This window comes from Aquila chrysaetos, chromosome 12, assembly GCF_900496995.4.
Source record: "Aquila chrysaetos chrysaetos chromosome 12, bAquChr1.4, whole genome shotgun sequence".
In the NCBI taxonomy this organism is placed as follows: Eukaryota; Metazoa; Chordata; class Aves; order Accipitriformes; family Accipitridae; genus Aquila; species Aquila chrysaetos.
The window spans coordinates 35,489,750-35,502,640 of NC_044015.1; the positions used below are offsets into that span (position 1 = coordinate 35,489,750).

The window sequence follows — 12,891 nt, forward strand, 5'->3', positions numbered from 1 at the left end:
ATGCAGTAAAGTCAACTGCACCCCCCTCCAAACACACTTCTTCGAAGTCTCTTCCTTCCCCAAAAGATATGAGACTAACAGAAGAACCTGCTCTCAAAGATGAAATTTCTATTTAATTGGTGACAATAAACTGGGCCACCAGAACAGTCATAAAACAGACTCTTACTGCCTCACTAACTCCCAATATACCTCTGTATGTCCAAATCAGTCTTGCTGCTCTTCCCCATAAGAAACATGAGATCAGCCTTAAAATTCTATGATTTTATTGACCATTTAAATTCATGGATGAAATGAGTTATAAGAACTAGAACCCTTTTTATGGTAACTAAGAAAGGTGATCTTCATTTCCCTAGATTTCTGAGATCATGGCTACTGCCATCCAAATATCCTTACATCAAACAGAATCAGAGTGCACTTCCCGTTTCCTTCATTTCCAGGATCTCTAACAACTGAAAAAATAACAACATTAAAACCGGACCACAAGAAGCAGAAGTGTGAGCAGAACATGACAAATGTTCTTTTCCCCATCAGGACACAACATGGTTAAGAATGCTGGAAACCGAAAGGTTGTGGGTTTTTTGGGGGGTGGGGTGGGTTTTGTTTTTTGTTTTGTTTTGTTTTAAATCATAGCTACTAGACTGACTTTTATTTTTAATTTAATGATACAATGAGTTTTGTTCTCCAGTGTGCACTTCTTGCACTTCCATAAGACTCATTACCACACAGTGAGGAAATAAACCCTTCCCAAAAGCAATATGATACATGTAGATCACTTCAATTGAGTTATTTTATGTTTTAGAATTGGACAATCCTAAATAAATTATCTTATGATGAAAAAGTACAAACATAACACAAAACTGATAGTCCCTGACATGGTAATTTTACATAAATGAAATTAATTCCAATCACTTTATCTTAACTTTTATAAATAGAAAATAGACAAGAGGGTGGGGTAAAATAAGAAATCTGTGAGGGAACAACTGTAACCTCCTTGTTTATTCTGGGGAAAGAACATGATAATTCATCATACTTTCATCCACAAAAAAACATCCAAGCAAGCTGTAAGTCAAAGTCAGAAGGTTATCAAAAATAAAGACATTTAGGAACTGTTTATTAAATTACTCAGTTACTTTTCTATTTCTTAATCATGATGAATGTGCTGCTTCATAGATTACCATGAACTTCCAAGACTGGGTACTGTCTAACGATTTTCGCTACTAAATTGGGATTATACTGTAAATGTTAAATTGAAACTTTACCATATTCCTGAACCCACATAACAAAACAGACTGCAAGTATTCTTCTAAGCATCTAAATTAAAAGGATCCTGCCAGATCTACTCTCCTACTCTACTGCAAGCGATTGATGAGAACCACAGAAGGAAAATAACATACAAAGTAATAAACATTACAGACAATCCAAATTATAATTATGATATTCTTAGACAGAAAAAAATAGTGAAGTATTTTCTACATGATGTACGTATTTTAATTAAAATATAGTAAATTCTATGCTTCCGATTAATAGGCACTTTCTCTGTCAGGACTATTCATTCTTTAGTCATATCAATTTCAGGGGGAAAATTCCAAAAGATCCAGTAAATGCAGACATGGCATCCATTACAATTAAACAGCCAGTGTATGTAAACTTCACAACTTGTTTTCATATCACAGTAACAGCATGCGGTAATGAACTTTCTGTTCAGAATTCTAAGACCTGGAAAGGGAAAAAAAATAAATACTCCCAAATACTAATTACTCAAATGCTTAATACTCAGCCTCTTCAAAAATCTGGAGATCAGCCAAAAAGTGTCATCAATGGTTTCACTTTGTACCAGAACACTATTTACCAGCATTCTTAATTTCTATCTGTGCAGACAGACTGTGCTTAGTACTTCTCAATGAAATAGCTAAATATAACAGCAGTGCTAATTAGATAATACATAAGTGTTTGAGTATTTTGATTATAACCTAGAAGTCTTTATTAAATTCAGCTAAGGAACATCAACCACATCTGCTACAGCCATCACAGAACTGAAGGTGGTCATGTTCACAAGGGATGATGCAGAACCTCAACACATTAGTGGCTACACACATGTCACATCTCAAATGTGACTTCAGCAGTGCAGCCTAGTAACTTGTCAGTATAGACCTACTTCTGCCTAAACTAATATCCAACGGCTTATCTATACAATGAAGTACAGTTACTTGTCTTGAAGTGAGAATACAAGGTCTTGACCAACCGTACTGCTTAGACAAACAAAGCGTTACCGGCAGTAGGTGGAAGGACGGATGCCGAGTTCCTCTGTACGGGATCTGCGTGCAAGGGCACAGTTACAACACAGGGCACTTCATCTTCTGTCTTTGTCTCTCTCCCCTTTCCCCCCCTCAAACCTCACCCTAAAACTTTCACATCTTTTTAATGCAGAAATATATTCCATTTTGACAAGCTCACTGTCATTACTCATGAAGAAGCAGGCATTTCTCATCGCTACGCTGAAATGACTTAAAACAATGAACCAATTAAGAAAAAAGTTTTAGCTTAAATACTGTGAACAAAAGCAGCAGAAAAGCAACCTCTCTCTCTCCTCCTTCTCATATTGGGTCTTGCTGTTCTATGCCACCAAAAATCAACAGAAACATCAGGGACAAAAATTCATCCTACCGAAATAAAAATCAAAAACCAGTGACCTCACAGGGGAAAAAAGCGTTACCTCAAACATACATGTGTAAAGCTAACATCCAAAAAGTCATCTGTACTTATATAAATAAAATCACAATGCTTCCATGTAAAAACTGTAACTAAAACATCACCTACAACTGATCTCAGGTTTTTTTTGTTTTTTTTTAACGCACACATATTTGAAGGTTGCTCATTCTGCTTGGCAATAGCAGTAACTACCAGTGGAAGTTTAGAAGTTCAGCCAATACAGCAGAGAGAAATGGAATACGCTTCAGAAATTTTAGTAAATTATTCTGGCTTGGTTCTCATTTTACAAACTCAGTAATGTTAAGGTTGTTACACGATCCAAAATAAAAATTGAGAACAAACTGTGAATCTATTTAAATCAAATTATAATTATGTTTTTGTTTTCTAGGATAATTTTCAAGACTTCATTCTATCAGTTGATGATATATACCCAAAAATAGATAAATTAAGCCTTTAATATAATTAAAGTTTTACTTGCATAAACTTGTTAAAAAAAAGAATTATTTAAAACTCATACATTTACTTTGTTTGAACTTCAATGAACAGAACAGATATAATTCGTGGTGTTAAAATTATTCAGGCATAATAAAAGCTAAAAAATGTGTCCTTGCAGAATGGTGAAATGAGATTTCCACAGACTACGTATGCCTTGTTTCCCACAACCAAACTGTCACAGCATGAAAACATTCTCCTGCATGTGGAGGTTTTGATACTCATTTCCCTGGTGAAAGTGTGCAAAAGGATCTGAAAGAGTTATTGACAATTCATACAGTATCCCATATTTCATTAGATAGTACAAGCAGAGAACATATCTTAACTCTGAAGGGAGACGAAGCAACAATGTTTTAAATGACTATTGACTCCACTAAATTTCCTGATAATGTCAGAAGACTGTAGTCTGTCAGGTTCATAAGAGACTCAAGATGATACAGGAATCCAATTATGTGAAGTCTATTTAGTTGTCCTGTTTGCTAAGCCAAAGGTTAACGAGAACCGCACTGAAAAAACCTCCTGTGGTATTACAAAGTATTTCTTATGCTGCATAACATGTAAATGAAAAAGTATTTTAATCAAGTCTTTTTTTAACTCTTTAATTGCAACAGAGTACTATACAATACAGCAAATTAAAAACTCATGACGGAAAAAGTGATTTTAAAAATGTGCCACTGAACTAAATACATCATGAATAATTACTAAAGTAATTATTACTGAATATTTCTAATTTGCAAAGGAAAAAAATGTTTAGATCACAGAACCATAGGCAGTCATTGCTAACATAAAATCTTTATAAATAGTAAGCTGTGGCCTCTAATTTTAGACAGAAATTAATTATATTTTTGTTGGTAACACATTCAAATCTGTTTACACAGCTGACAAGTCTCAGCTCCACCAGACTCGAGCAGTAAGCTTTGAGGGCTCTCCTGCTTTGGAGCAGATGACTCAACATTCACCAATTTCATTAAAGATGAAAAGGGGAAAAATTCACCTGCAACAATGTCACTTGTAAAAACAGACTTAAAACAGATTTATGAGTTTTACATATGTGAAGTATCCTATTCAAAAGAAGGTGGGGGGGAAATACAGGAAAACCTAACAGCTGTGGGAAAACGGATTAGAAGCGTTGAGTTTCCAATTCTTTTTTGGGCTAATGTAAACTAATAAAATGTTAAAATGGATCCACATTTCAAAGACTGTAATTACCACATGACACCATGCTGTTATTTCAGATCTTACATCTATCATCTCAGATATGCTCCTGAATACATGGATGTAGATTTACCCACCTCTCTCAAACTTAACTACTGTTTCTGCAAACACTACCACAGCCATATTTTACAAGTATATTAGAAAATCAGACAGTCTTTGCTTTTTTTTTTTTTTGACTGGCATAAATCCTTTACCCAGAGCAAAAAAAGCAGCACTCTTATCATACAAACAGCAATTCTCCCTTTACAAGAAAAGAGTAGAAATGGACAGAAAAGTAATGCATTGAAGATAATGGTAATATGTAGAGAAAGCAAATCCCAATTCCATTTTCACTTTGTAGAATACTCAGGTTCAACCCCTAGTTTAAATGAATGATTTCATAAAAATAGAAATACTTAATTTTGCTACATTTTTCTCAGATCACAAAATCAACATACAACATGTTTACATACTTATTTCAACTTTTAGGGTTTTTTTTGGTTTTGCTTGTTGTTTTCTTTCTTTTTTTTTTTTAAGTAAAGGTAGACCTCGCTAGCTGGCATTGGGAACATACTACCAGAAGAAAATTATCTGAGCAAAACTGAAGGACATGCTGTAAAACACACTGTAGGGACAACCATGCAAGGAAGCAAGTCTAATATTTAATGGAATTCTGCAGTTAAGTCCCACAATTTCATGAGTTTGTAGGCAATTCACAGTTAGCTGATTCTGTCACTCAGGGTTCATACTGATCTCAGCTAAGATTTCCCTCCATTTCTAAATAATGGCAATTCTAAAACCTGCAACATACATTTGAAAATTGAATACATATTGTACTGTATACATATTATTTACTATTTCAAAATGTAATCTTGCAAATATCCATATATTCTTACTGGTCCAGCAAGAACCAAAGTAGACACTTTAAAAGCAAGTGAAGGTCTCCACTGATTTCAACAGGAACAACTCCTGCTTAAAGCCAGACCCAGGCTTAAGCATACTAGTGAACTAACTAACATACACTACTGAGTAAAATATTTGCAAGTGCACTCAGAATACATGTAAAAATCCAGACTTTCTTCCTGAAGTTCAATCACTGCAATAGACTTCTTCAACTTCCAAAATGTTGGGTAGTTTTGCTTCAGTCTATGAACATACCTCCTTCTCATCTAAAACATGAACTGAATTTGATACACATGAATAATTTCCATGTGCTTCAGTAATCCAATACTTCAGTATTTGTATCTTTCAAGATAAAGCTCTGAAGTATGTGTAATGTTTAGTTTCTGCATATGAGACAGTAAAAGCTGTTGGGAAATTCCAATCAAAAATCCAAGTAAAATCAGCTATTTGCAGGAAGAAATGAAATGAGAACCAAAGCTACTTACTGAGTCATCTGTGGCTGAAGGAGGCCAGCCTTCCCATAACTGGTGACGGACAGGGATACTAGTTAGGTCATACACATTCCGCTTTACCTAGTAAAAAAATAAAAATAAAAAAAAAATCAGAACTTACTCTAACAAAAGCAATACAAGCAAATTGCATTATTTTAATCATAATCCCAAGCTTTTTATTTTGATTTTTTTCTAATTTTTGTAAAACAGGTTCCTCCAACACTCAAAGATTCAGATCTGTTCCATAGGTTTACACACAGTACTGCCAAAAGCAATTGAACAAACTATGTTAAAGAAAAAAAATTTTAAAATCTATCAATTATAATTCATAATGATTCATTATTACTTCAGCATCATAAATGTGTAAAACAATTCATAATACAAATTTTCACAGCATAAAAGTATTACAAAATACTGAACAAACTGAAGGGAAGCAGAAAGTAATAACAAAAATTCTGTTACAGGTTTTGCTAGATAGTGTATTCTGTTCCACCTGAAAATTTTAGGTTCATGCTACATCTAATGCAGTAATAAATGCAACTAGTTTTGCATGAAGTTTCTTAAATAGAATCCAAAACTAAAAGCAAGCATATTAAACATGAAAATATGAATAAGCAAGCACATTTCCAATTAAGACAACACATTTCAACATTTATTAACAAAATGCAAATAAACTAATTTTTACATCAACTCTTTTTTCACGCTATTAAAATACAAGTCGCTACCATTAATCATCTCACATGATGGTTGTCCAGAGGAAGGGAGGGGGAAAGGAAGAGTTGAAAATTTTGAATACAGAATAATACTGCAAAATACAAGAGTTACAAAACTCTTTCCACAAAAACATTAACACAGATAAAAAAGCTGGTATGTTTTATCACAGATTTTGTGATAAGCAATTATTTAAATCACAAAAAGATGTATTTTTATACTTGGGATAGAGAGTGATATCTCAAATTCTGAATAATATCTTACACCTGAATGTAAAGACTGCACAACAAACCAGGACATGTAAATATTGCCCAGCTGGACCAGAACTGTGAACAATAAAACGCTTACAGCAAGCCATGTTGGCTTTTGGTGTGTCTTCCATGAAACTGCTACATGGGAATAAAAGTCCTCCCATATCTTCACAGCTCTATGTTAGTTTCCAAGTACAGATCTCAACAACCTATATTACATTCAGAAAAACATTCTCAAATAGATAAAATTAAGGTTTGATACATTTTACTAATATTTCACATGACCATTCGCTAGACAGAATAACTGAGGAAGTCAGAAGTTCTGTGTCCCATTCCCAACTTTAAGAGGGCTGTACAGTCTAACACTAACAGACACAAGAACCAAGTGTTTGACACACTAAACCAAAAGATACTAAGGCAGATGGATAAGATTTGATGTAAAGCAAATGCCAAGACTACTCCAAAACCTGTCCTCTGATGCATTCTTTAGCTTATCATTTGTTCACTTGTCAACTGGAAAGAACCAACAATTAATTGTATTCTAACTTTTGCTATAAGTATTACTAAAAATTCTCTGAACTGAAAAAAATTATATATAGTTGTCAGCAGAAAAGATCTTTGAGCCAGCACCTTGCTTGCAGTCTAGCGCGCTTACCCTAAGTTAACAACTTCCTCTGAACAGAAAAATGGTTTAAAAAAAAAAAAAAAAAAAAAAGAAAGAAAGCTGAAATTTGTCAAAATGAGAAATACTAACATAAACCATATATTTAAAGGTTTTCTATTCAAGAAATGAATGAAAGGTAATTCTAAACTACCGTTCTTTGGGAGATAATGCAATAAAACAAAGTGATCCACTCTACAGACATTTTATATAATTTGACCCTACCTATTAATCACTACTTGCCATAGCTTCATCACAGAACCACAACTGAGTTTTGAATACACAGTAAGGTAATATGGTAACATAAACATATGGAGTGTGCATATGTTCCCTCAAAATTTGTCATTTATTTTTAGTACAGAATGTATATGCAACATCTGGCAGTAGGTATTAATTTAAAAATGTGTTTGCATAATGAAATAGCACCAAAGCTCTTTTTCTCTGGATCATCTTTAGAGAGAAGTGCTGCATGGACCCTTTCTTTCAAATTTTGCACACAGTTCAAGCACATTAATATGTGAATGAAGGATACATGTGCAGACTTTAAGCAGTAAAAGAACAGTTCTAATCATTGTAAATATCCTAAGGGGGGGGTGAAGGGAGGGAGCCGGGATTTCCACACATACGCTTGCTCACAAATGTTGATTTGGGCAACATTCTTCAAAAGACTCTTCATGGCATTGCTGCATGAGTTTGCCAACAAATAAATACTACTGAGAAAATTCAGGACATATAGAGAGCAAACATGAAGTACAGTGCTCTTATTGTATTTCCAGTTCTCCAATCTTCCATTCAATTATTGTTGCTTGTTCTCATTACTTGTAGTAGTAGTAGTAGTATCATTATTTCATACTAATAAAGTACCCCTTAGTAAAGGGGTTCACATTGGACAGATTTAATATATTGGCATGGGAATATGAATTATTAGTGTTAACTAGGCTATGCAGATAATTTCAATACTATCAGTTTAAAGCTTTACAAACATAAATATTCTGCACAGATGAGTGGAAAACAATGGCTTCAATTTATTATCCAACAGCAAGATACATTACTTCCAACTTTGGTTCTACAGCTCACTAAAGGATGAAAGTCAGGCCATGTGGGTTCCTCATCTGGACATTTCAGTATCATAACATGTATCTGGGTTGGATTTTCAGCTCAGCTTTAGAGTCATTGTATGTTTTAGAATCATTAAGATCTCTCTCCTTTTTTTGTAAAACTGGTAAATTACATGTACACCCAATAACCTTTATGTTAATATTGGTTTTGTTCAGGAGTTTTTGCAGGGAGATTGATCTGGTAACTTTGTTTCAAATAAAAAAATTTACAACTATATTTTAATTAAAAAACTAAACCACGAACACTTTTGTTTTAGACACACAATACTGAAGTATTTATTAGCAATTAAAGTGGACTTCATATTAGTGCTTCCTCATATTCAAGCATGTTGTCATGCTTTAAAAAATATAAATACACCTTATATATGGTATATTCTTATATACATGTGCATGTGTATACACACATGCATCTGTGAAAAATGGAATTATGGAAGACCAAACTCTATAGAAGTTGGTATATGATCTCATTCCTACTGTTCAAAACAAACAGCCTTTCTTCACTGCTTCTTAACAAGAAGGTAGCCTGCTGTGCAGTATTCGTTTCGGAGTAGTATCAAGGTAAAGAGATGTCATTACTCCATACTGACCCCACAACAGCCCATCAAAATGTAAAAATACTGATCTGTGATCACAAGAACACGGTTCTTGCAATTTTAGTTTTCTTCATTAAAAACCGGGACAAACTGTCCTTGTGAGATAACTGTTCTGCAATTACATATCAAAAAAGTCTTATTAATGTATTTTCAAAATACAAAACTCTATTTTGAAATAAAAGGTGAAACTTATTTACAGAAACGTGGGATCAATGCAACTACATAATATTGTTTTCAAAAAGCTTTCAGAAGTAAAAATAAATAACTCAGAAGTCACATTCCTCAAATTCCGTTTTAATTCCAAAGTACAACAGAAAGGCATTATGAAAAAAACAGTATTTCCCTTCTTTCATTAACTCATCTGTAACTCCACTGAATTCAATAACATTCCTCTGCTATTCTAAGCTTGAAAGGCATGCTCGGAGTAAAGTGTTTTGTTGGTATAAAGCACAATGCCAGACTGATGTGCTGGACAAAAGTGATCAAAGTTGAAGTAATTTTAGCCAACGCACAAGTATTCTGCTGCATTATTCTACCAGAATGACATCTGTTGAGCAACTCGTCGCAGAATAAACTAGTTGTTATAGACAGGCCTGGTCGGGTAGGGGACCATGTAAGACTTATTAGAGTAATGTTTGATTTAACAAACTGCTTGAGTTAAGATCATAACTGGATTTGGAATTCATGCCAAAGTAGTCCTCTTTCAAACAACAAGCCACAATCAATTATTTAAGATAAAATAAGCTTGCTTTTAAATAACTATTTAATTTTAGGTTTGTTTGATAATTAGAATAGTATTAAGTGAGCAGACGGCAAAAGTTTTAGAGACTAGGAATATTTACCAATGGAGAACAGAAACCCCTGTTTCTTCATTAGCTGACTTCATTTCAGTTTAAAGTTAAAAATTCCATAAGGAGGAAAAAGTTCTGAAGATTTGTATAAAGCAGAACTATAAACTGCTTCTTTACTAGGCCAGTGGAATAAAAACCTACAGCCATACTCCTCATGCAACTGAAAAAAGTTAGCATAGTAAACGAATGAAGCCTGTCTTAAGGCTTTTATTTATAAACTCACACGATATTGATAGGAGGACTGAAATCTTTATAGATTTGTGTAAAGCAAACTCTAACTCCTAGTGCCATCCGCTGAGCTACATTTATTGGCAAACTTTTTGGTCCCCCACCTTTGATCAGTTTGAAATACTAATTGGTGGCATTGTCTTTGTGCAGCCCAGAATTTCTTTTCACAATGTTCAGATGCCATGGTGACTGGCACATTACTATGGCAGCCACCCTTCAGATTATAATCTCCAGAATATACGATCATTTGAAAACAAATTAAAGGCACATCTATTTGGTTCCACAAGTCAGCTGTGAACAGTATCAATACAACCATTTAAACAAAAAAAAAAATCCCCTAGATATTTCAGATACAATTTTACTTGGAAAATTATGTGTAATTCCTGCAGAATGCCCTGCTTTGCAGCTATACACTGATGCTGGAAAAGCATATGAAGTTTTACCTTAGGCTTATTTTCACTGGTGTTAGAAGGGAGTTAAAATAGGAAACAACTTCTTGTATTTTAAGAAAACCCATACGTCAAAGTAGCCAACACACTGAGAAAACTTCCCAGATATAGGCAGTCTTACTTTCTTATCTTTCACTGTTTTTTTTAAGCAGATGAGTACGTTGCTTTAATAGGAAGGTTAAACACTAAAGATACACTTTGTAGATATGAAGTTAATCCAACATTCAAAGCCCTTCCACATCCGTATTAGTAAGGATAAAATGAAGTAAAATGTATCACAGGGCAAGAAGTCTGTACCAGGCAATGGGATGACGACGACCCTCTGGTGGTTTCACTTGCCAGGAATAAGTAGCTATTTTCTTATTTCTGAATTAGAAAAATCTGAAATCTACCATTTAAGAAAAAAAAAAACTAACACCTACCAAATTGCCAAAAAAATTAACTATTATGCTGAATCATCAAAGAACTGTCGTGCCTGAATCTGTATCTTTGAATCACAACAAATCACAACAAAGTTTAACAGTAGTTTCCCTCAGGCTGTTTTCCGCTTATGCAGGTACAAAGTTAATTGAAATAATGTAGATAATGAACTTTTGTTAGTCTTATTATTAAATATAATTTATGCAAAGCTGTAAATTGGCTGAGATGCTAAAGACTGTTCCAGGCACATAGGCAGCATGAAAGACAGTGCAAAAATGAGTGCATGAAAGGCAGACAAAAGGAGCAATAAAGTCAGAGGACTGTGAGGAATGTGGAATGTGAGTTGGGGGACACAGGGAAATGAGATCAGATGCAGACAGAACAAGGTTGCATGGGGCATTGATAGTAAAGTGAGAATCTTGACTTTGACATTGTAACAGAGAAGAAGCCAAGACAAGGAAGCCAAATTTTCAGGGGACAGCAACGATACGGATAAGGCAATGACAGAAAGAAATGCAAAGTAAGCAAAAGCATTTTGGTGAAGAAAGATGGAAAGAAAGGAAACAAAAATCAGCTGAAGCAATAGTCTTCAAGATTATAGAGGAAAGCCTTTAACATCTCCACCAGACAAAGTTCCAATGACAGATAGCAAAGAGCATTGGGAATCTAGCAGTAATACATGGAAAGCAGGGACTCTAAGCATAGTGGAGCATCAAAGGTGATAAAGTGGTGAACTGAAAGGATAATGATGTTATCAATAGTTATGAACACAAAGATGGGTCAGATAAAAGGGTAATTTCAGTTAACTACAGACTAACAAGAACTACTAAAAATATAGAGATGTAAAACTAGAGAAAGAATTTCTGAATCGGCATCTGTGCCACAATCTACTGCAATAGATTTGGTCCATACTAATAGTAAAGACACAGGACAGAAATGAAAGAAGTCAGGAAAGAAAATGAAAAACCAAAATAAGTGATCCATATTTAAAATTTTCCCATAGCAGAGAAAAAGTATTTTGCATTTTATGAGGAAAAGACTATCAGCAGTCAATGAGAAACTGAATTTCTTAAGTTTTAAAAGTGACATGTGCAGTAATTTTTAGCCAGCAACACACAAGTAGGATATATTCATATATAGCAGGTAATGTACTGTACGAACAACGACTAACATTGGCACCTGAACCAGAACTCTCAGGTCACTTTATGCAAGATTCATTTGAGGGGAATGGTACAAGTCTGCTCCACTCACAATTTTGATTGCCTTTTTGTATCTCCAATACACAATACAATAAAGTATATTAAAACATAAAGAATGAAGGTTATTTAAATCAGCAAATTTTAATTTTAGTGTAAGCTTTACTTTCGAAACAATAACACAATTCTAAAGACATCAAATGACAACTGACCTCTCCTTCTAGCAGCTGACTGAAGTTTAAATCATGGAATGTTTTCAATTAATTAATTAATATGTCAGAATCGGGCTATTTTTAAATAATGGCATCTGCTTCTTAAGAATTTCATACCACTGAAACTCTCCAAGGAAGACTCACTATGCTAAAAATAACTATTTACATTTGCACATATACTCGATTCACTCTGTTGTAATCTAAAGGAAAAAAATATACTTCCAACCTAAATATTTAAAATCTATACGGAATGCAAAAGAACATCTCTCCTGCCCAAGCTTGCCAGACAAAAGTCAGTTGTGATTCAGCACTTTTATGAAATACACAAGAACTCAAATGTGTTTTACTACAATACATTCTCTAAATAATTTTTATTTCACAGCTCTTTCTTTAAATTACTATTTTTGCTTTT

The 12,891-nt window shown here is 34.0% G+C and overlaps 1 protein-coding gene across 2 annotated transcripts in view; it reads right to left on the reverse strand.

Annotated features, from left to right (window-relative positions):
- Positions 1 to 12,891, reverse strand: part of FAF1 (Fas associated factor 1) — a 177,442-nt gene that overhangs the window by 80,091 nt on the left and 84,460 nt on the right. For both annotated transcript variants that reach the window (XM_030032718.2, XM_030032717.2), the window contains exon 8: positions 5,784 to 5,870. In XM_030032718.2, the coding sequence (XP_029888578.1) occupies positions 5,784 to 5,870 (87 nt within the window). The remainder of the gene's footprint in view (positions 1 to 5,783; positions 5,871 to 12,891) is intronic.